The following is a 23,135-nucleotide window of genomic DNA, read 5'->3' as shown; positions in this document are numbered from 1 at the left end:
GATAGTCCTTGTGATATTTGAATGTGTGAGTTTTTTTTTTTTTAATCCACTTTAATAACCAGATTATCACTCTCCTCCCTCCACTTCTTTGCTTTCTATTTTTGCTCTGAAGCTGTGAGTGCAGAAATCTCTGCAGGCAAATTACTCCAGAGCCATCAACAATCCTAGAAGAAACAGTTAAACTCACAGTATCAGGATTCCTGATCCTTTTGCAACATGGCAGGTGTAAACGTCTGTATAAAATGTTCTATGTTTATCTTCAACTTTGTGTTCTGGGTAAGTGTTTTTCTTATAATTATCAATTTTATGCAAGAAAGGAGATCTTGATACAAATAGCATAAATGAGAACAGACTGCACTAGAGAAATAGCAGGAGGAGGAGGAGAATATATTTTCCATTTACTTGTTTGAACTTGTTCTTTCTTTGGTTATTTCAGTAATTGAGAATGAGACAATGACCCCCAAAAGTACACCTCAGGCTCTGTGGGGATAAACATTTCATAAGTGTTTTGGTATTCTTATAAAACAATCACAGAGGAAAAAAATATTCCTTAACTAAAGGACAGTTCTTAGTTGTATATCACACAGTCGTCCTTAGTTTAAGGACTCTGTGAAAAATCTGATCTGATTCCACCTGGAGCCCAAGTCCATAATTCTAAGCTTTACACCTGGGTTTGAAATGAATGGTAGAGTATAAAGACATCAGAAGAGGATCATCTTCAAAGGTCCAAAGAAGACACAATGGTCATTCTAAACTTGAGAGAGAAACAATAAAATTATTTAATCATGGAAAGATTAAACTAGCTACTACAGTCTTCATTCCAATCCCAAAGAAAGGCAATGCCAAAGAATGCTCAAACTACCGCACAATTGCACTCATCTCACACGCTAGTAAAGTCATGCTCAAAATTCTCCAAGCCAGGCTTCAGCAATATGTAAACCGTGAACTCCCAGATGTTCAAGCAGGTTTTAGAAAAGGCAGAGGCACCAGAGATCAAATTGCCAACATCCGCTGGATCATGGAGAAAGCAAGAGAGTTCCAGAAAAACATCTATTTCTGCTTCATTGACTATGCCAAAGCCTTTGACTGTGTGGATCACAATAAACTGTGGAACATTGTGAAAGAGATGGGAATCCCAGACCACCTGACCTGCCTCTTGAGAAACCTGTATGCAGGTCAGGAAGCAACAGTTAGAACTGGACATGGAACAACAGACTGGTTCCAAATAGGAAAAGGTGTACGTCAAGGCTGTATATTGTCACCTTGCTTATTTAACTTATATGCAGAGTACATCATGAGGAACGCTGGGCTGGAAGAAGCACAAGCTGGAATCAAGATTGCTGGGGGAAATATCAATAACCTCAGATATGCAGATGACACTACCCTTATGGCAGAAAGTGAAGAGGAACTAAAGAGCCTCTTAAAGAAAGTGAAAGAGGAGAGTGAAAAGGTTGGCTTGAAGCTCAACATTCAGAAAACAAAGATCATGGCATCTGGTCCCATCACTTCATGGGAAATAGATGGGGAAACAGTGGAAACAGTGTCAGACTTTATTTTTTGGGGCTCCAAAATCACTGCAGATGCTGATTGCAGCCATGAAATTAAAAGACGCTTACTCCTTGGAAGGAAAGTTATGACCAACCTAGATAGTATATTAAAAAGCAGAGACATTACTTTACCAACCAAGGTCAGTCTAGTCAAGGCAATGGTTTTTCCCGTGGTCATGTATGAATGTGAGAGTTGGACTGTGAAGAAAGCTGATCGCCGAAGAACTGATGCTTTTGAACTGTGGTGTTGGAGAAGACTCTTGAGAGTCCCTTATACTGCAAGGAGATCCAACCAGTCCATTCTAAAGGAGATCAATCCTGGATGTTCATTGGAGGGACTGATGCTAAAGCTGAAACTGCAATACTTTGGCCACCTCATGCGACGAGTTGACTCACTGGAAAAGACTCTGATGCTGGGAAAGGTTGGGGGCGGGAGGAGAAGGGGATGACGGAGAATGAGATGGCTGGATGGCATCACCAACTCTGTGGACATGAGTTTGAGTGTACTCTGGGAGTTGGTGATGGACAGGGAGGCCTGGCGTGCTGTAATTCATGGGGTCGCGGAGAGTCGGACACGAGTGAGCGACTGAACTGAACTGAACTACTTTTGAATCAGAAATTTAAAGCTAGTATTTTGATGTATTATTACCTCATCTTTTAATCAATAATGTCTGTGTTTTAGCCAACACTTACATTTCTCTTGAAAGTCTACTGACTTAAGAAATAACAGATTGCGGGGGTGTAGCTCAGTGGTAGAGCATTAGATCATTTGACTGCAGAAATAACAGATTGATAAGCAGCATCTAACACTGAAAAATGGAAAAATGAGATATGGATTGGGATGTTGGAAAATTGATGTTGTCATTTGTAATATAAATGGTGCCATTAAAGATTGTTTAAGTCAGTAGAAATAGCCCAAAATGCTTAAATGAAAAAATTATTTTGTGTACTATAGTAAAAAATGACTTATACTGTATAAGCAGAAGAAAGTTCTGTTTTTTGGTTTTTTTTTTTTGTTTGTTTTTTCACCTGGTAAATAGGCAGCTGGGAGTTGACTTACTGGAAAAGACTCTGATGCTGGGAGGGACTGGGGGCAGGAGGAGAAGGGGACGACAGAGAATGAGATGGCTGGATGGCATCACCGACTCGATGGACATGAGTTGAGTGAACTCCGGGAGTTGGTGATGGACAGGGAGGCCTGGCGTGCTGTGATTCATGGGGTGGCAAAGAGTCGGACACGACTGAGCGACTGAACTGAACTGAACTGATCTACATGTTGGTAAATTTCTATTTCCTATTAAAATAACAATATTCTTAATTAAACTTAAGTAGAAGGTCCGTCTAGTCAAGGCAATGGTTTTTCCCGTGGTCATGTATGGATGTGAGAGTTGGACTGTGAAGAAAGCTGATCGCCGAAGAATCGATGCTTTTGAACTGTGGTGTTGGAGAAGACTCTTGAGAGTCCCTTATACTGCAAGGAGATCCAACCAGTCCATTCTAGAGGAGATCAATCCTGGATGTTCATTGGAGGGACTGATGCTAAAGCTGAAACTGCAATACTTTGGCCACCTCATGCGACGAGTTGACTCACTGGAAAAGACTCTGATGTTGGGAAAGGTTGGGGGCGGGAGGAGAAGGGGACGACGGAGAATGAGATGGCTGGATGGCATCACCGATTCTGTGGACATGAGTTTGAGTGTACTCCGGGAGTTGGTGATGGACAGGGAGGCCTGGCGTGCTGTGATTCATGGGGTCGCGGAGAGTCGGACACGACTGAGCGACTGAACTGAACTGAACTGAGATGCCTACAGTTTTACTGCCCAGAATGACTTTCAATGTCAGTAGTCCTAATGAGTACAAGTGATATATTGGTAAAGTAAATAAGCGAGAAGATAGATAAATAAAATAAAGAAGTTTTGTTCTTTGTGCTTCCTCTTTTCTTTAGAAAAATGGGCTGCTTTTGCAAATACTAAATGAGGCACATGAATATATGCCAGATATTAGAAGTTTGTTCTGATCAATTTCTTCCCTTTGAAATATTTAAAATTGTTTAAACATTGAGAGTAGAATATAAACAAAGAAATGCCTATGTGCTTTGGTTGGCATTGTTTTTATTATGGAGAATCTCAAACATTCACAAAATAGAAAAGGGTAATCAATCCCATCAACCAAGCCCAAGAGCCATGAAACAATGGTCAGTCTTTCCCCATCGATATTCTCATATACTTCTCCCCCCTGCCCCCGCATATTATTTTGAAGCAAATCCTGGATATACCATTTCATCTGTAAATACTTTAATGTATATCTCTAAAAGATAAAGAATTCTCTTTTTAAAAAATGCAACCATCATACTAAATCAATAACAATTTTTAAATTGCTTATCAAGTATCTATTCCAGATTCAGATTTCCAGCTGCCTCACAAATGTTCCTCTTTGAATTTGAATACAAACAAAGTCCAAACACTGTGATGGGTTAATGTATCTTTTATGTCAGTTTTCCTCTTTAGGTTCTCCATCTAGGTTCATCTCCCCACTCCTCCCCCAGAAATTTTATATAGTTTCATGTTTGGTTTGTCTTATATTTTCCATGATCTGGATTTTCCTGTTTGTATATGGGCTCGATAAAGGACAGAAGTGGTATGGACCTAACAGAAGCAGAAGATATTAAGAAGAGGTGGCAAGAATACACAGAAGAACTGTACAAAAAAGATCTTCACGACAAAGATAATCACGATGGCGTGATCACTCACCTGGAACCAGACATCTTGGAATGTGAAGTCAAGTGGGCCTTAGAGAGTATCACGACGAACAAAGCTAGTGGAGGTGATGGAATTCCAATTGAGCTATTTCAAATCCTGAAAGATGATGCTGTGAAAGTGCTGCACTCAATATGCCAGCAAATTTGGAAAACTCAGCAGTGGCCACAGGACTGGAAAAGGTTAGTCTTCATTCCAATCCCAACGAAAGGCAATGCCAAAGAATGCTCAAACTACCGCACAATTGCACTCATCTCACACGCTAGTAAAGTCATGCTCAAAATTCTCCAAGCCAGGCTTCAGCAATATATGAATCGTGAACGTCCAGATGTTCAAGCAGGTTTTAGAAAAGGCAGAGGCACCAGAGATCAAACTGCCAACATCCACTGGATCATGGAGAAAGCAAGAGAGTTCCAGAAAAACATCTATTTCTGCTTCATTGACTATGCCAAAGCCTTTGACTGTGTGGATCACAATAAACTGTGGAACATTGTGAAAGAGATGGGAATCCCAGACCACCTGACCTGCCTCTTGAGAAACCTGTATGCAGGTCAGGAAGCAACAGTTAGAACTGGACATGGAACAACAGACTGGTTCCAAATAGGAAAAGGAGTACGTCAAGGTTGTATATTGTCACTCTGCTTATTTAACTTATATGCAGAGTACATCATGAGGAACACTGGGCTGGAAGAAGCACAAGCTGGAATCAAGATTGCCGAGAGAAGTATCAATAACCTCAGATATGCAGATGACACCACCCTTATGGCAGAAAGTGAAGAGGAACTCAAAAGTCTCTTGATGAAAGTGAAAGAGGAGAGTGAAAAGGTTGGCTTGAAGCTCAACATTCAGAAAACGAAGGTCCCGGCATCTGGTCCCATCATTTCATGGGAAATAGATGGGGAAACAGTGGAAACTGTGTCAGACTTTATTTTTTTGGGCTCCAAAATCACTGCAGATGCTGATTGTAGCCAGGAAATTAAAAGACGCTTACTCCTTGGAAGGAAAATTATGACCAACCTAGATAGCATATTAAAAAGCAGAGACATTACTTTGCCAACTAAGGTCCGTCTAGTCAAGGCTATTGTTTTTCCCGTGGTCATGTATGAATGTGAGAGTTGGACTGTGAAGAAAGCTGATCGCGGAAGAATTGATGCTTTTGAACTGTGGTGCTGGAGAAGACTCTTGAGAGTCCCTTGGACTGCAAGGAGGTCCAACCAGTCCATTCTGGAGGAGATCAATCCTGGGTGTTCATTGGAAGGACTGATGCTAAAGCTGAAACTCCAATACTTTGGCCACCTCATGTGACGAGTTGACTCACTGGAAAAGAGTCTGTGCTGGGAGGGATTGGGGGTGGGAGGAGACATGGACGACAGAGAATGAGATGGCTGGATGGCATCACCGACTCGATGGACATGAGTTTGATTGAACTCCGGGAGTTGGTGATGGACAGGGAGGCCCGGCGTGCTGTGATTCATGGGGTCGCAAAGAGTCGGACACGACTGAGCGACTGAACTGAACTAAACTATCCATGATATAGTTTAACGTGTTCCCTCTTCTTCTATATTATCTCTAACTTAAGTAGTTGCTTTTGGCAATTTGATCAGATTCAGGTTATTATTTGGGGTATATGGGGATAACTAATTTATAAGTGATATTTTGTTCTTTCATCAAAAGATATATACTGTCTGACTATCTCACTTTTTGTGATGTTAGTAGCTATTGGTGCTTAAGAACCTAAATCTGTCAGTACATTAAGCATCTCGGAGTGGTGGTTTCCTGTATTTATCATTCCCTTCATTTATTAGCTGGAATACTTTCAACAAGGAGAGATTTAGCATTTACTTATTTATTAACATTAGTGCCCAGTTTTTATTTTTTAAGAAAGAAGCATAAATGTTTTTACTCAACAGATTTCAAAATGATCAGTTAATTTTCTGTTATCATACAGCAGTAATAAGCAAGTAGTTTTTTAAATATCCTTAAAAAATAATAGAGTCAAATACTATCACCATTCTTATCCTCATAGATGTGTAATTTATTCCCTTTTTGGCAATGGGAGCATTTTCAGTTTGGCTCCTGAGTCCTTTCTACATGGCCCTAATAACTTTGATAACTTCTTCACTATTTAAGATGATAAGATGTTCCAGGCTCACTTTCTTGTTTCCTGCCCCAGACCTGGAGTTGGCTATTTCTCCAAGAAGTCCTGATACCTGTTTTTAAAAAGCTGCAACAATTGTCTTTTTATAATGCACAATATATATGGGCTATTTAAACAACCTGAAATAGAAATATGCTAATAAATATGCTTCTATTTTAATAACATGTCTCAGAATCTTCAAACTAATAACAATCCTCAAATTATAAAATAGTCAAAATATATCCCTGTTGTATAAAAACAACATACAAAATTTTGATGGCTAGTATAAATACATAACACGTCAGAGTTTCATTAAATTGTTTATCAGGAATTTGAAAGAGATCTGAATTTTAAACTGAAATGAAAAGGACAGTCTAGGAAACGGATATGTTACAATTGCAGGATTATAAATTTACGATGAGCATACAAGGAGAGCTGCAGACATCTGCACATGCTGTACCCGAACATTGTCACTGCTTTCCTGGAAAGCTGTGATTATTTTATGTTTACCTCTAACTCTGCTTTCCTGATAATCAAGTCTTTCTGATGGTATGGATTTCAGTTAGATGTTTCTTTTTTTATTATTAAAATAATTTTTATTAGAAAACTGAAATTTGCAATGTGTTTATATCACTCACTGAGTACATGGCATTTAAAAACAACATCATTACAGAAAGATAACAAAAATACAAAATCTTAAAACCTACGGGATATGGAAAACATTATCCACTGAGGCCTTAAATGTCGTAAACTTTACATAAAAAGGAAAAGCAATCTGTTGAGCCTCTCAATTTTATCTTTATTTTTATTGCATTAATACCTGGTTTGTATTAGGTGCTTACTTTTCTTTATGATTATTCTGTTTATCTTGCTAACTTCTTAAACTGGCTGTATACCAGTTAGATGTTTCTAACTTCCCTTAAAAGGCCTTGTTCTTCCCATCAGCATAGTGGTGGGATTTACAGTCTTTAGTTATCTTGAGTAAGAGCAACAGTCATGAAAAGTGAAAGTGAAAGTCGCTCAGTCATGCCCGACTCTTTTTGACCTCATGGACTGTAGTCCATGGAATTCTTCAGGCCAGAATACTGGAGTGGGTAGACTTTCCCTTCTCCAGGGGATCTTCCCAACAGTCATAAAGGCTGATAATAACTTCTCAGCCAACAGGTGACATCAATATTTTCATTCAAAACTTAGAGCAGGAGGAATCGGTGAGGTTAGGGAACTATTCCTATTCTATTCTCCCCTGTACTCCCAACCCAGAGTTCTCAGCTGGAGTTTTATAATCCTTCATAGGAAATTAGCAATTTGTCACATTTCTAATGTTTACTTAAGCAAATATTTTACAGTCCTACTGATGTGGTTTTCTAGTAGATATCCATGACCTTGTGTTTTCAAATTCATTTTTTTCTGGTGTAACTTTCTAGAAGCTAAGCCTTTGTAAAGCAGGGCCAGATGTTGAAATATCTCCAAGATATGCATATGGTCATTTAAGCTAACATACCACTTTCTTTTGTGAGAGAACTTGAGATATGTCACGTAAGTAGGCAGTGATTTCTATTGGTTAGAATAAATAATTGAAGAAAAATAAGTGAAACTAAAAATGATTTTTAATCACTCATGCTAGAGTTTGATGCAAATTAGAGTGAATGAGAGGTATGGTAGAGAATATGGTAGAATCATAGGTATAAAACCTATTTCTCCTATTGTGTTGAAACAGATAAACCGCCCACATTTTCTTATGGTCCTCTTAGATAAGTCTGGCTTAGGAGTGCTTTGGATGCTTGGAGTATCTTAGGGGTCTGGTGCAGAAGAAACCTAGCAGGTTGTAGTCCACAAGGTCACAAAAGAGCTGGACACGACTTAGTGACTAAAGAGTGATAATGACAATGAGCATGGAACACAGGGCCTGCAGCACACAGATATGGTGAAATCATTGCCAGAGGCAGAGATTGTGTAAAGGCCAGCTTTTCATGAAAGAAAGCAGAGAGAAGTAACTTTACTAAACCCAAATGGGGGAAGGTGAGGAGAAGGAGCCAGGTTGTAAAACCAAATGTGTTAGCAGCTCAAGGAAGTTGACACATGAAAATTTTTTAAGAGAGCAGAAGGATGTCAGGAATTGAGAGAGTTCAGAAACCAACATTTCAATGTCATCGCTGTATTTTTTTATGGTACCTGGGCCTCTAGATTGGATGTGCTGAGAGCAATTAAAACAGTTAAAGCAGAGCAGGGGCTTCTGGTGGCTCAGTTGCAAAGAATCTGCCTGCCAATGCAGGAGATGCAGGTTAGATCCTTGTGTTGGGAAGATCCCCTGGAAAAGGAAATGGTAACCCACTCCAGTATTCTTGCCTGGGAAATCCCATGGACAGAGAAGACTGGTGGGCTACAGGCCATGGGGTCTCAAAGAGTCAGTCATGACTAGTAACTAAACACAACAAAGCAGAGTAGACATAACTATGAGATCCCTGAAAAATAAGGCGCGATTATATTTTATTCTGATTGATGAAGTCCCCCAAGTTAAAACTTGACCATGATGAAAATGTGTGAACTTTGTAAATATAATGGTTGCCTACTGCTCTGAAATTAACTTGGAACTATAACAATGACAAAGATCCTGGAGCCCAGAGGTCAAGAGTTGAACCTCAATTTTCATCACCAGTTGTGTGACTCTGGGGAAATTGGTTAACCTCTCTGAGCTTTACAGTTCCTTATATATAAAATGGGAATAGTAATAGTTTTAACTTTATGGGTTCTTGTGAAGTTTAGATGGGTTCATTACATACAAGGAACTCAGAATAATGCTGAATAAATGTTTAAGAAACAGATATTTCAGCCATCATTGTATAGGGATTTTTATGAGAAAGCAATATGAAACCACTCTGCATAGTGAGAAATAAATTTCAATGTTGGATTTTGAAACAGAAGAAGAAATAAGATGGCAAGAATTATGATAAGGCAGAAATTCTTTTATCATAAATTAGAAGAATGGAAAGAAAGTGGATTTTGAAGAAACTAACAGACTGAGCCAAAGAAAAACAAATACCCAGTTGTGGATGTGACTGATGCTAGAAGCAAGGTCAGATGCTGTAAAGAGCAATATTGCATAGGAACCTGGAATGTTAGGTCCATGAATCAAGGCAAATTGGAAGTGGTCAAACAGGAGATGGCAAGAGTGAACGTCGACATTCTAGGAATCAGTGAACTAAAATGGACTGGAATGGATGAATTTAACTCAGATGACCATTATATCTACTACTTTGGGCAGGAATCCTTAGAAGAAATGGAGTAGCCATCATGGTCAACAAAAGAGTCCGAAATGCAGTACTTGGATGCAATCTTAAAAATGACAGAATGATTTCTGTTCGTTTCCAAGGCAAACCATTCAATATTACAGTAATCCAAGTTTATGCCCCAACCAGTAATGCTGAAGAAGCCGAAGTTGAACAGTTCTATGAAGACCTACAAGACCTTTTAGAACTAACACCCAAGAAAGATGTCCTTTTCATTATAGGGGACTGGAATGCAAAAGTAGGAAGTCAAGAAACACCTGGAGTAACTGGCAAATTTGGCCTTGGAGCATGAAATGAAGCAGGGCAAAGGCTAATAGAGTTTTGCCAAGAGAACGCACTGGTCATAGCAAACACCCTCTTCCAACAACACAGGAGAAGACTCTGCACATGGACATCAAGATGGTCAACATCGAAATCAGATTGATTATATTCTTTGCAGCCAAAGATGGAGAAGCTCTATACAGTTAGCAAAAATAAGACTGGGAGCTGACTGTGGCTCAGATCGTGAACTCCTTAAGGCAAATTCAGACTGAAATTGAAGAGAGTAGGGAAAACCACTAGACCATTCAGATATGACCTAAATCAAATCCCTTATGATTATACAGTGGAAGTAAGAAATAGATTTAAGGGTCTAGATCTGATAGATAGAGTGGCTGATGAACTCTGGACGGAGGTTCATGACATTGTACAGGAGACAGGGACCAAGACCATCCCCATGGAAAAGAAATGCAAACAAGCAAAATGGCTGTCTGAGGAGGCCTTACAAATAGCTGTGAAAAGAAGAGAAGCGAAAAGGAAAGGAGGAAAGGAAAGATATAAGCATCTGAATGCAGAGTTCCAAAGAATAGCAAGGAGAGATAAGAAAGCCTTCCTCAGCGATCAATGCAAAGAAATAGAGGAAAACAACAGAGTAGGAAAAACAAGAGATCTTTTCAAGAAAATTAGAGATATCAAGGGAACATTTCATGCAAATATGGGCTCGATAAAGGACAGAAGTGGTATGGACCTAACAGAAGCAGAAGATATTAAGAAGAGGTGGCAAGAATACACAGAAGAACTGTACAAAAAAGATCTTCACGACGAAGATAATCACGATGGCGTGATCACTCACCTGGAACCAGACATCTTGGAATGTGAAGTCAAGTGGGCCTTAGAGAGTATCACGACGAACAAAGCTAGTGGAGGTGATGGAATTCCAATTGAGCTATTTCAAATCCTGAAAGATGATGCTGTGAAAGTGCTGCACTCAATATGCCAGCAAATTTGGAAAACTCAGCAGTGGTCACAGGACTGGAAAAGGTTAGTCTTCATTCCAATCCCAAAGAAAGGGAATGCCAAAGAATGCTCAAACTACCACACAATTGCACTCATCTCACACGCTAGTAAAGTCATGCTCAAAATTCTCCAAGCTAGGCTTCAGCAATATATGAATCGTGAACGTCCAGATGTTCAAACAGGTTTTAGAAAAGGCAGAGGCACAAGAGATCAAATTGCCAACATCTGCTGGATTATGGAGAAAGCAATAGAGTTCCAGAAAAACATCTATTTCTGCTTCATTGACTATGCCAAGGCCTTTGACTGTGTCGATCACAATAAACTGTGGAACATTGTGAAAGAGATCGGAATACCAGACCACCTGACCTGCCTCTTGAGAGACCTGTATGCAGGTTGGGAAGCAACAGTCAGAACTGGACATGGAACAACAGACTGGGTCCAAATAGGAAAAGGAGTGCATCAAGGCTGTATATTGTCACCCTGCTTATTTAACTTATATGCAGAGTACATCATGAGGCATGCTGGGCTGGAAGAAGCACAAGCTGGAATCAAGATGCCAGGAGAAATATCAATAACCTCAGATATGCAGATGACACCACCCTTATGGCAGAAAGTGAAGAGGAACTCAAAGGCCTCCTAATGAAAGTGAAAGAGGAGAGTGAAAAGGTTGGCTTGAAGCTCAACATTCAGAAAATGAAGGTCATGGCATCTGGTCCCATCACTTCATGGGAAATAGATGGGGAAACAGTGGAAACTGTGTCAGACTTTATTTTTTTGGGCTCCAAAATCACTGCAGATGCTGATTGCAGCCATGAAATTAAAAGACGTTTACTCCTTGGAAGGAAAGTTATGACCAGCCTAGATAGCATATTAAAAAGCAGAGACATTACTTTGCCAACCAAGGTCCGTCTAGTCAAGGATGCAGTTTTTCCCATGGTCATGTATGGATGTGAGAGTTGGACTGTGAAGAAAGCTGATTGCCGAAGAATCGATGCTTTTGAACTGTGGTGCTGGAGAAGACTCTTGAGAGTCCCTTGGACTGCAAGGAGATCCAACCAGTCCATTCTGGAGGAGATCAATCCTGGGTGTTCATTGGAAGGACTTACGCTAAAGCTGAAACTGCAATACTTTGGCCACCTGATGCGACGAGTTGACTCACTGGTAAAGACTCTGATTTTGGGAGCGATTGTGGGTAAGAGGAGAAGGGGACGACAGAGAATGAGATGGCTGGATGGCATCACCGACTCAATGGACATGTGTTTGAGTGAACTCCGGGAGTTGGTGATGGACAGGGAGGCCTTGCGTGCTGTGGTTCATGGGGTCGCTGAGAGTCGGACACAACTGAGCAACTGAAATCAACTGAACTGAACTGAACAGACTGAGATGCAAATCCTGAATCTACATTGCTTTGTGGCCTGTTTTCCTGATAATGAGTCTTTCTTATGTTATGGATTTCAGTTAGATGTTTCTAACTTCCCTGAAAAGGCCTTGTTCTTCCCATCAGCATAGTGGTGGGACCTACCATCTCTAGATGAGGTATCTTGTGTAAGAGCAACAGTTGTAAAGACCTATGTTCCTTGACTTTTCTTTGCCTCAGTCTCTGTACTTGTTCAATGATGGTGATTTTATGTGCTAGGATCAATGGTGAAGATTAACTAATCTAGTTTATGAAAGCTTGTGACTAAGGACTGACACACAATAATAATTCAATTAGTGGTATTTTCCCAATTCAACAATCAAATTGTTTTTTAATTTAAAAATACTGGAATCTGATGTGATAGTATTTTAGCCCTACTCTTATCCTTTTCCAACCTCATGGGACAAGGAATCTATGGGGCTAGAGGGAGGTGCTCACTCCACTTTGGGTGAAGTGAAGTGAAGTCACTCAGTCGGGTCTGACTCTTTGTGACCCTGTGGACTGTAGCCTACCAGGCTCCTCCGTCCACAAGATTTTCCAGGCAAGAATACTGGAGTGGGTTGCCATTTCCTTCTCCAGGGAATCTTCCCGACCCAGGGATCGAACCCAGGTCTCCCACATTGCAGGCAGACGCTTTAACCTCTGAGCCACCAGGGAAGCCCACTTTGGGTACATACTCCAAATATAGTCACATTGGGTATTAAGGTTTCAACATAGAAAGTTAGGGGGCACATAACTCAGTCCATAGTATACTCATTGCTGCTGCTGCTACTAAGTCACTTCAGTCGTGTGACCCCATAGATGGCAGCCCATTCAGTTCAGTTCAGTCGCTCAGTCGTGTCCGACTCTCCACGACCCCATGAATCACAGCACGCCAGGCCTCCCTGTCCATCACCAACTCCCGGAGTTCACTCAAACTCATGTCCACAGAGTCGGTGATGCCATCCAGCCATCTCATTCTCTGTCGTCCCCTTCTCCTCCCGCCCCCAACCTTTCCGAGCATCAGAGTCTTTTCCAGTGAGTCAACTTGTCGCATGAGGGGGCCAACGTATTGCAGTTTCAGCTTTAGCATCAGTCCTTCCAGTGAACACCCAGGATTGATTAGCAAGTGTCAATTACCTAATTTCGTAGAATGCTGGTTCAGACCAACTGGATCCTAATTTCATAAAAAGAAAGATGTCTCAGGAGAGCTGAGTGGCAACAAAAATGACTTTCTTCAAAGAGAAACCAAAAAGGGTGGTGAAGTGGGTGAAGAAGGCCTAGTAAGTTCCTCAGTGTCCACTGCAGAGGCCTGGGGGCCCAACATATCACCTCATTTCCTTTTACAACCTTAACAACAGAGAGGAAGACAGACCTGGATGCTTATTTTTTAATTCATACTTCAAATTATTTAAGACATTATAAAAAGATCAAGAGTTAATGCTTAAAGTCAAACTGGAGAAAGGGCTCCAAGAACCATTATGAAGGTCAGTGTTACAACAATTGGGATAAAACAAGTTAGTATCAATCATGACTCTAGATTGATTGTTCTTGATATAAAAGTTACATTTCATTAATTTAATTAATAGATCATGCAGTTCTTAAATTTGTCTCATGCATAATTTCATTAAAAAGTCAAGTAAATATAATCATAATGACTATTCATATAATTAATGTTATTTTCAGTTAAAGCTGAAAGTCAGGGTGACTATTAAGACAATGTAAATCTACCTGTGAAAGGGAGATAAAGAGAAAGAAAGAAAAATGTCAGTCAACAAACTGAAATAACAAATAAAAATCCAACTGTTATAAAATTACTAAAAATCCCAGAGGGTCTCATTATCATTTAATATAAATTCTTACAGATTTATTTATTAACAAGAACCACTAAAATGAGCATTGATCTCCATCTGCAAATGAAATTAGGATTTAGCAGAAAGAAGGACAAGAAGTAAGCAGGATTTTCAGACTCTAAATCTGTTTTTCAGTGTCTTGTGTTTTACAGTGTGTGTGTGTGTACACCTATAAGATAATTAACTTGCAAGGGTTACTCGGTGCTCTGGCAAAGAGCTCTTTGGTGGAAAGCTTTGGTTCTCCATTGTGTTTGCTGTTTTGCAGTAAGGGCAGGGCTAAATTTGGAGTGGTGCTGGATTTTCGCCATGTGACAGTTATCTCTTGGGAGATTCCTGTTCCTTTATTGAAATGAAATATTTTAATCTAGATGGTTTTTGAGATCTATCAGGGAGCATAGGTTTAGCCACTCATTGCGCTTTCTATTGCTTTCACAAAACCCTGAGTCTGCTTCACCAAATGTAATGAGAAGCCATTAAGTGAAACAGCTCTTTGGGGGTTTGGAGCATATGGCCCAAGCATGCATGAAAGCAATGATGCTACCAGGTCATGGGGTTTGGAGGACTCAGACATTTCTTTGTCAAAGCACCCTGAGGCCAGAAGAGTCTGGAAACTCCTCTAAGGTCTACTGCTGTGTCTGTCGCTTGCCAAGCTTGTTCTCAACATCTCTGTCTAATAATAGATCTTTGATTTCTTTTTAAGGCTACAACATCTATATCATAAACAAATAAAACAAAAAGCTAAACCTAAAAGGCAAGGTTTTTTCTTACACTAAAGTAAAATGTGTTTCACATTTTATGTGTTGGCCTTGGTCCAAATTAAATAATCTGGTACGGTCATTACAGGAACTTAAGACTTTAAATACTGTTCCTCATCGTTTCTCTTCTCTGGGTAAGCTTTACTACCTAAAAGAGCTTATTTTTAAGAGTTTGTTTGGGTACAAAAAGTGTTGTAAACTGTTGTTGCTTAACTGCAAATTTTGTCAAATGTTCTACTGTTGCCTGTGGATCTGACTTGAATCTTGTAGGAATGTTTTTTGATTATCAGTTACACCCTTCCTTTTAGGTCTAAAACAGCTTCTGAGAGACAAGCCCAGAGGCCCGATAAGGATATTTTTTCTTAAAATTGTTATGACATAACTTTTGTATGTGAGTGTGCATGTGTGTGCTCAGTTGTGTCTGACTCTCTGTGACCCCATGGACTCTAGTCCACCAGGCTCCTCTGTCCATGGAATTTTCCAGGCAAGAATACTGGAGTGGGTTACCATTTCCTACTCCAGGGGATCTTTTTTGACCCAGGGATTGAGCCCACGTCTCTTGTGTCTACTGCATTGGCAGATGGATTTTTTACCACTGCGCCACCTGGAAGCCCTTTGCATGCTAAAAATCTAGCAAAATCAGAGTTGAAATATGGAAAACTATCTTTCCTGTCCCCCATAGTGAAGATGACTTCTTGTCCTAGACCTGTGAATGACTGTGGATGGGAAACATTATTCTTATCAAACTTTCCAACTATAGTGGAACATACATGAATATTCCTCATTTATGTCTTTTAGGTTATAATGGTAGAATTAATGATAAACCATTGTAATCAGATGGCTAGGGTTGTATGGAATTAGAGTTTTAGTTTATCTTGGGCACACTCTAACATTTTTTTCCCTTTTTTCTGCAGCTATGTGGTGCCATTATCCTTTCCGTAGCTATTTCGATACGAGCAGGGAAAATTGGTCAAGAGGTAAATAAATGTGTTATTCCACTGACAAAGTAGTTTATTTCTCTTATAGCGATGAGAGTAATAATAGTAGTAATAAAATGTTTTTATAGCATTTCCTAATTGCCTCACATAATTATTTGTGCTAAGTGATTTTATAATTTAATTAGTCAAGGTTACTCACTCTGTGCCTGGCACTGTGTTAGGCATTAATGAGTCTTTCAGGAGAATGGAGAAGATGTTACTCCCCAAATAGGAAGATTGCATTGAAGGTAGAGGTGACAAGGGGCCAAAGCAGAAATTTGCCTGCTTTGTTATTTGTTAAAGTATAGCCTGAAATTATCTGCAGGGTATAGACTGCTTTGCCTTTCCAACCAAGAGAAATTTTTGTACAAGATATTGACAATTAATATGGCTGATTCTCAGGGTGAGGTGGTGCTCTAAAAGGAAAGATGGTAAGATGTTCTCTTGGAGAAGAATTACTCGAATCTGTTTTCTTTCTTTTTTTAACTCTTTTAAAGGCAGCAAAATTCAAAGATGTAATGACTTGGGGCAGCTGGTGTTGAGGGTAATCCCTTGTAACAGTAAAAGGCTGGTCATAACCATGTAACTCAGCAGTGACTGGTGATGTCCGACTTCCTGACATCAAGATAAGATTAGCAGGATCCCATTCCTCCCACCACATGCCATTCCATGGCTGCCAAAACACTTATCAGGATTTCTGCAGGTCTGGAGGAAGTTTAGTTCATACAGTTAATTCTAGCTCTAGTCTTTGATTTCCATACACATGGTTTCTGTTCGTACCACAGTGTCACAGTGTGGAAAGAGTGTGGGGATGGGGGGGAGGGTGTGTGTGTGGGGTTGTTCTGTCAGTTTTAGTCAGCACAGGTGCCTGGCGCCATTTCCTGACTTCCCTGCTTCCTTTCTCCCATCTCCCTTCTTCTCAGGGATGTTCCACCCTTGAGATTATGATTCTTACCTCTTGCAGGGCAGTTACCTTGTGCTCTGTTACCTGGATTCTTGCCACTGTTTAGGCTCACATATTCTACTTCCAGGGCCATTTCAAAGTGTTTGCCCAAGTAAAGTTTCCTTTTTAAGAGAAATATTGGTTCCTATCTAATAAGTATTAAGATATTCTTAAAAGAAAAATTCAGGTAATGCATTATCTGTTAAAACTTATTTGACCATGGTGCAATTATATGCTATTAGACATAATAACCTAGTTGAAAGAGAAAGCAAGTTGACATCTCTTCTGATTCCTTTCCTAAAATGGGTGGGTTTTCTAGGCCTTTTTAAAATTTTTTTCCTCACCTTCTCTCTCTCTCACCATTTCTCTCCTGTTTTTCCTTCTTTCTTTCCCTCGTTTTCCTTCCTCCTTCCCTCTTTCTTTCTTTTCCTTTAAAATTTGCTTTCTACCATTAGAGAGCCCAGAAAACCACAGTGGTGATTAGGCGTGTCTTCATTCTGAGCCTCACCGTGGTGAGGACACCGACTCGGAGACAGGTGTGACAGTGTTGGTAACATTCTGTTCCATCCGGACTTTGTTGTTTTGTACGGATAATATAACTGTCACTTCTTGATGTCCTTGGATTCTGAAATTTGAGCCAAGAACAGTATTCAAAAATATATAGAGTCATTGAGAAACTGATGTCTGAATTGGGAACTCATACATAAGCATAGAGATGAACAGCCATTGATTTAGTGCTTTGGCCTTTTTAAAGATGTGTGTGCAATCTGTATTTTATTTTAAAATTTTATTGTGTTTCTGGCAGATATGGGAATGCTGTATTTCCCCCCGGTGCTTCCAGTAAACAAACTTGGTGTTTAGTCTCAGCAGTCACACACATTGAATGTATTAAAGAGCTGTCCTCAAGAGAGTGTTATTCCCAATCTGGGGGTAAGAATGAGTTAGTAGATTGGACATCATCTCGAGTTATATTTTGACTCTTGTGCTCTGTCTCTATCCCTAAACAAAAGGCAGTATCTTCCAGAACAATTTTAACCAGCTTGACAGACCAGAAATTGACTTATATTTATTCAAAGTCAGGGACAAAGAATCAAGACTGTGCAGAAAGCCAAATTTTACTAGTGAAAAAACAGGAGATGTTTTAGAAGGGGTGACCTGAGAGCAAACACAGAAAAGAAGGATGCCAGGATGTCTTTTTTACATGTTTTAGCAAAGCCATGGGTGCTAAAGTGTCCCCTAGAGATGCCTTGTTCTCCCTCAGGATGGACTCAGCCCTGCATGAGGCAAAGTGTACGTGCAGCCATCCTAGGAGATCCCTTATAATCCAAAGAAGACCCTGAGCCTTCTTCTTCAAGGTTCTGTCACGTCCTTTCCTATAAAAATTCCCCCCTCCTCCGAAGACACACAGAGACAGTGTTCTTCCAAGACAGCTTTTTAAAACTCTGCTGTCCCTCCCCTGAGGGCTCTCCAGGTGGCACAGTGGTAAGAATCTGCCTGCCAATCAATGCAGGAGATGCGGCTTCAATCCCTGGGTCAGGAAGATCTCCTGGAGAAGGAAATGGCAACCCACTCCAGTGTTCTTGCCTGGAGAATCCCATGGACAGAGGAGCCTGGGGGGCTACAGTCCATGGGGTCACAAAGAGTCAGACATGACTGACCCACATCTCTCCCCTGAAACAAATACCTGAACTCAAATTTTCATTTTGTTTCTAAATAAGAATAGCCACTTGTTGGACTGGTCTTGAAACAGTGATCATCAATCAGGTGGCCAGCACATTGCTTTCTGGCCACATTGGTAGTGCGTCACTTGTGCCCAGATCAATCTCACGGAAGTGCTTCATTACCTGCCAAATAAGTGCTGGCCACACTATCCAGGGGCCTCCCAGGTGGCTCAGTGGTAAAGAACCCGCCTGCCAATGCAGGAGACTCAAGAGATGTGAGTTCCATCTCTGGGCTGGGAAGATCCCCTGGAGAAGGAAATGGCAACCCACTCCAGTATTCTTGCCCGGAAAATCACATGGACAGAGGAGCCTGGCAGGTTACATTCTGTGGAGTCACAAAGAGTCAGACACAACTGAGAGACTAAAGAACAGCAGCGACACGCTCTTCACGTCTCACTGGTAGCTGTTTCACGTACTGTTTCTACATCTGGGTTGTCTGACCAAAGTACCGATAACTCAGCTGGTGAAGCTTCAACTGTCTTGGATACCTTAGGGTTTTCCTGAGTGGCTTCAATGTCATGAAGCAACCTTTGATGGTGAGTGGGTAGGCCAGGTTTCCTGATGCTGCTTTTTTTGGGTTGTTATCTGTCTTCACTCAGATGCCATGCCTGGTTACTAACAAAACTGATTTCTTAGCTCTAATCTTAACAAGCAAACCAATTAAACAAAAAAAGAAAAGAAACCAGAAAAGCCTGAAAAAGAGGCAAAAAAATCTTTAGGACATAACCAAGCTTTCTAAATTTGCAAGCTGAAACATTATCTGTAAGCATCAACTCTTAAAGACAAAGGAAGCCTTGGGTATTCACAGAGGCTGACCTAATTCCTTTCATAAGTGGGAAACTGGAGCCCAGTAAAGTTAGTTGGCTTTCTTGGTTAGAAACTAATTTATAAAGACTCTGACTAGAATATAGATTTTGTTTTTAGTGCTCTTACATCTTAGGCACATTCCTTCCTTCTGATTGTCAAACAAAGTCTTTGTCTAAGCTCTGAACTGATTTTAAAAGTCTTTAAAAATGTAAAGATCATGAGTAGTAGTGTTCGTTTGTTTTTTGGTATTTCTTGTTAAAGGCACATATCTGCATGCTGTGCCACAGATCCCAGAAGGCAGCCTCTTAGCTAGTGTAAGAACTAATGGTCTGCCTAGAAATAACCCAGTAGATAAAGCTCCTAAAAGATGAATGGGCTGTGCACAGCACTCATATATCACACAGGCACAAGGTTTCATTGTTTCATTGTGATTTGCTTCTGGTCATATCTGTAGAGCAAGAGATAGATTGAGGCTAGGTGTTATGATAGTGATGAAGGTTAAGGATGCGGGAAGAGAAGAACCAAATTATGCAGGATTGGTAGTCCAGCCCATCATAAAGAGACCTAAGATGTTTTCCTCAATATCCCATTTCTAAATAGTCAGGCAAAATAAACAGTTTCTGGAAGACTCTATAGACTATACTTCCTGGAAACAAGATAGACTTGATATGGAATATCAGGAACTAGACTTATTTTCTTAGTTTAAAATATGGTTGGTTTGTTTTGGCAAGTGTATAGACCTCTGTAATCACTATTACAATCAAAATGAAAAGAATTTTTATTAACTCATGAAAGTTTCCTCATATCCCTTTGCAGTCTGTTCCCTCTTTACTTGATACTCTGCTCAAAGTCCATCACTGCTCTGATTTCTATCATTATAGCTTAGATTTACCTACTCTTTTTTTAATTTCCCATCTGGATATTTTTTTAAAAATCAAAATATAGTTGATTTACAATGTTATGTTAATTTCTGCTGTACAGAAAAGTGATTCAATATACTGTACATATATACACATTCTTTTAAAATGGTCTTTTCCATTATGGTTTATCACAGAATATTGAATATAATTCCCTGTGCTATATAGTAGGACCTTGTTGTTTATTCATTCTGTATATAATAGTTTTCATCTGTTAACCTCAAATTCCCACTCCATCCCCTCCCACCCCACCTCCCCCTTGGCAACCACAAGTCTGTTCTCTATGTCTGTGACTCTGTTTCATAAAAGTTCATTTGTGTCATATTTTAGATTCTGTATATAAGTTATATGATATGGTATTTATCTTTCTCTTTCTGACTTCACTTACTATGATAATCTCTGGGTTCTTCGATGTTACTGCAAATGGCATTAATTTATTCTTTTTAATGGCTGAGTAGTATTCCATATCATGAGTATGTGTGTGTGTAGAATTGTATGAATGTGTGTATATATATATATATATATATATGAATGTGTGTATATATATATATACACACACACACAGAGCATATCATATTTTAAAAAATTTTTTATTTTATTTTTAATTGGAGAATAATTACTTTACAATATTGTGATGATTTCTGCCATACATCAACATGAATCAGCCATAGGTATACATATGTTCCCTCTCTCTTAAACCTTCCCCCCACCTCCCTCTCCATCCCACCCTTCTAGATTATCACAAAGCACTGGCTTTGGGTTTCCTGAATCATACAGCAAATTCCCACTGACTCTACATTTTACATATGGTAATGTATATGTTTCACTACTACTCTCTCCAGTCATCCCACCTTCTCCCCCCTCCACTGTGACCAAAAGTCTGTCCATTATGTCTGCATCTCCTTTGCTGCCCTGCAGATAGGACCATCAGTACCATCTTTCTAGACTTTCTCTATAGGCATTAATAATGATATTTGTCTTTCTGTTTCTGACTTACTTCACTTTGTATAATAAGCTCTAGGTCCATCCATCTCATTAGAACTGACTCAAATGCATTCCTTTTTAAAGAGCAATATTGCATAGGAACCTGGAATGTTAGGTCCATGAATCAAGGCAAATTGGAAGTGGTCAAACAGGAGATGGCAAGAGTGAACGTCGACATTCTAGGAATCAGTGAACTAAAATGGACTGGAATGGGTGAATTTAACTCAGATGACCATTATATCTACTACTTTGGGCAGGAATCCTTAGAAGAAATGGAGTAGCCATCATGGTCAACAAAAGAGTCCGAAATGCAGTACTTGGATGCAATCTTAAAAACAACAGAATGATTTCTGTTCGTTTCCAAGGCAAACCATTCAATATTACAGTAATCCAAGTTTATGCCCCAACCAGTAATGCTGAAGAAGCCGAAGTTGAACAGTTCTATGAAGACCTACAAGACCTTTTAGAACTAACACCCAAAACAGATGTCCTTTTCATTATAGGGGACTGGAATGCAAAAGTAGGAAGTCAAGAAACACCTGGAATAACAGGCAAATTTGGCCTTGGAGCACGGAATGAAGCAGGGCAAAGGCTAATAGAGTTTTGCCAAGAGAACGCACTGGTCATAGCAAACACCCTCTTCCAACAACACAAGAGAAGACTCTACACATGGACATCACCAGATGGTCAACATCGAAATCAGATTGATTATATTCTTTGCAGCCAAAGATGGAGAAGCTCTACACAGTTAGCAAAAACCAGACCAGGAGCTGACTGTGGCTCAGATCATGAACTCCTTATTGCCAAATTCAGACTGAAATTGAAGAAGTAGGGAAAACCATTAGACCATTCAGATATGACCTAAATCAAATCCCTTATGATTATACAGTGGAAGTAAGAAATAGATTTAAGGGTCTAGATCTGATAGATAGAGTGGCTGATGAACTCTGGACAGAGGTTCGTGACATTGTACAGGAGACAGGGACCAAGACCATCCCCATGGAAAAGAAATGCAAACAAGCAAAATGGCTGTCTGAGGAGGCCTTACAAATAGCTGTGAAAAGAAGAGAAGCGAAAAGGAAAGGAGGAAAGGAAAGATATAAGCATCTGAATGCAGAGTTCCAAAGAATAGCAAGGAGAGATAAGAAAGCCTTCCTCAGCGATCAATGCAAAGAAATAGAGGAAAACAACAGAGTAGGAAAAACAAGAGATCTTTTCAAGAAAATTAGAGATATCAAGGGAACATTTCATGCAAATATGGGCTCGATAAAGGACAGAAGTGGTATGGACCTAACAGAAGCAGAAGATATTAAGAAGAGGTGGCAAGAATACACAGAAGAACTGTACAAAAAAGATCTTCACGACGAAGATAATCACGATGGCGTGATCACTCACCTGGAACCAGACATCTTGGAATGTGAAGTCAAGTGGGCCTTAGAGAGTATCACGACGAACAAAGCTAGTGGAGGTGATGGAATTCCAATTGAGCTATTTCAAATCCTGAAAGATGATGCTGTGAAAGTGCTGCACTCAATATGCCAGCAAATTTGGAAAACTCAGCAGTGGCCACAGGACTGGAAAAGGTCAGTCTTCATCCCAATCCCAAAGAAAGGGAATGCCAAAGAATGCTCAAACCACACAATTGCACTCATCTCACACGCTAGTAAAGTCATGCTCAAAATTCTCCAAGCTAGGCTTCAGCAATATGTGAACCATGAACTCCCAGATGTTCAAGCAGGTTTTAGAAAAGACAGAGGCACCAGAGATCAAATTGCCAACA

General features: G+C 40.0%; 1 protein-coding gene across 1 annotated transcript in view; it reads left to right on the top strand.

Moving 5' to 3' along the window:
- Positions 1–216: 216 nt before the first annotated feature.
- The window catches only part of TSPAN8 (tetraspanin 8), a 44,425-nt gene continuing 21,506 nt past the window's right edge, over positions 217–23,135 (top strand). The window contains exons 1-2 of the mRNA XM_055394418.2: positions 217–276; positions 15,921–15,983. Coding sequence (XP_055250393.1) covers positions 217–276; positions 15,921–15,983 — 123 coding nt within the window. The remainder of the gene's footprint in view (positions 277–15,920; positions 15,984–23,135) is intronic.

Source organism: Moschus berezovskii, chromosome 6, assembly GCF_049115385.1.
Source record: "Moschus berezovskii isolate FMDL1 chromosome 6, NW_MosBer_1.0, whole genome shotgun sequence".
NCBI lineage: Eukaryota > Metazoa > Chordata > Mammalia > Artiodactyla > Moschidae > Moschus > Moschus berezovskii.
This window is presented reverse-complemented; position numbering and strand designations above follow the sequence as displayed.